General features: G+C 32.0%; 1 protein-coding gene across 1 annotated transcript; it reads right to left on the minus strand.

Annotated features, from left to right (window-relative positions):
* Positions 1-561: 561 nt before the first annotated feature.
* LOC106392135 (serine/threonine-protein kinase SRK2J-like) lies at positions 562-3452 on the minus strand. Its single transcript, XM_048756338.1, has 9 exons — positions 3165-3452; positions 2989-3063; positions 2620-2721; positions 2470-2523; positions 2292-2384; positions 2111-2203; positions 1369-1473; positions 1179-1277; positions 562-904 (listed from the first exon to the last, which is right to left on the minus strand). Exons 1-9 carry the CDS (start codon positions 3282-3284, stop codon positions 620-622), a joined length of 1026 nt encoding a protein of 341 aa, XP_048612295.1. The 5' UTR covers positions 3285-3452; the 3' UTR covers positions 562-619.
* Positions 3453-4046: the final 594 nt, after the last annotated feature.

Raw genomic sequence — 4046 nt, forward strand, 5'->3', positions numbered from 1 at the left:
TATTAATCAGAGATATATACATTTTTCCAAAGAACATATCATATAGAAAGTTATTTGAACCTGTGTGGCCCAATTTGTAACATACACATGAAAATTTGGATAAATATATTAGACTGAAAGTAAACAACCAAAATTAAATCTAACATATTAGAGCCAGATTTCGATCTTGGGACCTGTGGGTTATGGGCCCACCACGCTTCTGATATCTGATGTATACTACTCCTACTTACATTTTGAAACAAAAGAATTTTTCTTAAACTACTTACAATAAGAAACGGAGAGAAGGAGTATAATTTTAAACTGTTTTTTTTTTTTTTTTGGTCAAATATAATTTTAAACTGTTAAGTTTGTTTTTGTTTGGTCTAACATACAAGTAGAATGATCATCAGTACACCTAATACATTAGACTCGATTTTCGTTCTCTCTCTCTCATCATTGACACACAAGCTAGTTGTACTCTTTTCATACCTTCCTCGTCTTCTTTTCCCAACATAATCGATTTGTTACTCAAAATAGATTTTATTTTTGTTTGTTATGTTCTTTTGTAACTTAAAACCGAAATTTAAAAATAAAATTACAAGTACTTCTCATAACTAGACAACATTAGTAATATTTTTGTTTATGGATATTCATCATCACATTCTTCATCATTAGCATCCAAATATTCTTCTTCTTCTTCAACATCATCTTTTTCACCATCTTCACGGGATTCGAGTGGGCGTGAAAGGTCTGGAAGGGTCCTTGCCTCACCAATTATCTTCATAATGTCGTCTACTCTTTGAGGAGAAAGGTTAATAAGATTAACATTCCTTTGGTAATAGACTGCTTGGGCGGACTCCTTTAGTTCTCTTGGCAAATTCTTCAGGAACCATGCATGACTCCTAATCTCTTTGAGCGTAATTCTCTGAACAGTTCAAATAACAAAAATTTAAAGAACAATTAGTTGATAACAAGTTTAAATTTATAAAGAATAGTCTGTTGTTTACGTTTACATTTACTTTCAAATTTATTTGAAAATGTTATTTTTATATTTCAGTTTTATAATCTACAAATACATGTAAAATAGGATAAGTGTTTTATAAACTAAACTTTTTAAATGAAAACACAATCTTTTTTGTTTTAGTTAGAACAATCTGATATATATTTTACTTGTTGACAAAAAAAAAGGGGATACTTACATGTGATGGATTAGCAACAAATATACGAGACAATAAGTTCCTGCAATCTTCAGATATGTGAACATATCCTGGAATTTTGTACTTAACAGCCATTATTTTCTGAAATTCCATCAGAATGACATAAGATTGTGTTTATACGGATAAAAAAATGACGTCATCTCATTTAATGTTATCTAAAAAAGAAAAAAACCTGGACAGTTTTTCGGAAATTGCGGGGATCTTTAGGGTCTTCGAAAGGGTAAGCTCCTACCAACATAACATAGAGTGCCACTCCACAAGACCACACATCAACTGACTGTATGTAGAAATATTATATCAAACAACCTCGGATTTCATTTTCTTTCTTTTAGGAACAATAAGCAACTTAAACACAAAACTTAGTCCGCATTGGTTCATCACAGTAGTAATTTGAGTTAAAAATTATTTAATCAAATATATTAATAACTCCTAAAGAATTTTTTTCCGAAACTTTTACAGAATTTAAATATAACAAAAAAAATAATAATAAATTTTGATCGGTTTATCCGAAATAGACAAGCGTCCTCTTAGTAATGGATTTAAATGAATTAAAAAGGTCACACCACCAAGCGTTATGCACGTAATTTCCGAAAACAGATATGTTAAGTTGAATAGTGAATATAGTGACGTTTGCCAAATTTATTGGAGAATGGCCATTTGATTTGAATAGATATGGGGTAAAGTCGAAACTATATATTATATTTATCCTATATGATGGCGACAGGAAAACAAATAGTATCCTATATAAGATTAGTAATAGTTGTCATGTGAGTCGAAATTATGAAGCTTAATTTGTCGTTTACTACTCTTTTCTATCTTTTATTGTTTTATAACTATCGAAAGTGGAATTCAGACCTGTAAATATCTTCACTACTATTACTAAAAATATGGAATTATGAAAATAATTTGATTACCTTCCCGTCGTATTCCGAACGACCAAAAACTTCCGGGGCTATATATGCCGGAGTCCCCACCGTTGATTTAGGGTTTGAATGCAGAATAGAAGACTACATGATAACAAAATTATTAAACATGTGGAAATTAATTATAAGTTATAAAAGCCGAAAAAGTTTGAATGATCAAGAAAATAATAACCTTCGAGTAGCCAAAATCACAAATTTTTAGACGGGGTGCTGGACTTCCATCAAGCAAAATATTTTCTAATTTCAGATCTCTATGGCATATTTGCTGCAAAATTAATTTGGTTCATCAATAAAACACATAACACAAATATATCATACAATTTAATGGTATGTATTAAAATTAAATTTACCATTGCATGTGAGTAATACACTCCGCAAATGAGTTGTTGAAAGAAATATCTAGCCTGCAAGTAGAATAAATGGTTATAAATTATCAATTCATTTTTAGCTAAAAATATAAAGCGTGTATATTTGTTAACACAATTTCATTTCTGAAAAACCTCAGCTTCGCTGAATCGTCCTGCGCTTGATATCCGATCGAACAGTTCTCCTCCCGCTGCATACTCCATTACAATTCCAAGATGTGTAGGAGTTAATACAACCTAAGTCATCAACACACACCAAGTTTAAAGTTTGATTAGGCACCAAATGCCATATGTTTTGTAGCTTCTCAATGATTGTGCATTCGAATATATCAATGGACCGGTTCGTCCAAGATTTGAGTTTGGAGAGAATACGAATTAAGAGTCAAAACATAATATATATATATATTTGTTAACTATGTGTCAACCAAGAGATTCGAGTTAAGGACAATAAATTAACCTAAGATTCAATTCTTGATTAAAAACAAGAATATAAATTTATCTTGCCTCTTTAAACCGAATAATGTTGGGATGATTGAGAGATCCGTGATTGACGATTTCTCTTGCAACGTTCTCGTCTATCTGCATCAACAAATCATTTTTTTATAATAATATGAATATTTCTGATATAAGGAAGAACAGATCAACAGAAAAAAATACAAAAGAAGAAGAATAAGAAAAACCTTGTATCCTCTATCTATGAATTTGACAGCCAGAAGCTCGTTTGTTTTTTTATTACGCATAAGCCGAGCCAATCCGAAATTACCAAATCCCAAATCCTTCACGATCTCATACTTCTCCATAGCTACCACTTTTTCTCACTTCTCTAAAACCTTTAATGTCTTTTTTCAAACTTTTTGTGCGAAACTTCTGTCCCTTTACATTTTAGAGCGATATATAAAGTAAGAGAAGGAAAGTTATTAAGTTTACACGTAGCAAAATATGACGACTAGTCGAACAAAAAGCTTTTCAGGGTACCAATAGACATTTTTAAGTGTATATTTTATTTCATTCCGGTTTAGAACTTAAATTGGTTTCATTGATTTGTCTCTTTTTCATTCGGTTAGGTGGAAATGTTAAGAAATTATCTAATTTTTTTTTGCAACATATTTTCATTAAACAAAGCCCATAAAAGATTTTGGGCCAGATTTTGGTACAAATTGGTTTGCGAAACCACAAGCTAACTTAATAGATAAGGTTACAAAACAGAAGTAGGAAACACGTGTAGCGATGATGTGGTTTGCGTTATCATGAAGCTGCTCTTGCTCCTGTTCACTCCGGAGTCCATTATTTCTCGTTAATAACAGCGTCTACTCCGGTGAGACTTGTGACAATATTAATGCTATTACCGCACGAACTTCAAGAAAATCCTTTAACCGAAGTTTGTACTCTTCAGAAAACTTCATCTAACACGACCGAAGCTCTGAATCACCACACTACGCTCCAAGCAACAACATCTTCTTGAACCTTCGCCCAAGGAAACCTATACTCCATAGACCATAGATATGACCGAGTAAGGAATTACAAGCACTTGAGTGAGGGGACAAGCAGCCGATGAATAGAAT

The sequence above is a fragment of the Brassica napus genome, chromosome C4 (genome assembly GCF_020379485.1).
Source record: "Brassica napus cultivar Da-Ae chromosome C4, Da-Ae, whole genome shotgun sequence".
NCBI lineage: Eukaryota > Viridiplantae > Streptophyta > Magnoliopsida > Brassicales > Brassicaceae > Brassica > Brassica napus.

Bases quoted from the DNA above. Each gene is read 5' to 3' on its own strand.
- LOC106392135 (XM_048756338.1), bottom strand. From the start codon at position 3,284: ATGGAGAAGTATGAGATCGTGAAGGATTTGGGATTTGGTAATTTCGGA. The intron at 3,064-3,164 runs GTTTTTCTTATT...TTGTTGATGCAG, and splicing joins TCATAGATAGAGGATACAAG to ATAGACGAGAACGTTGCAAG. The intron at 2,722-2,988 runs GCAAGATAAATT...TTGATGACTTAG, and splicing joins ACATTATTCGGTTTAAAGAG to GTTGTATTAACTCCTACACA.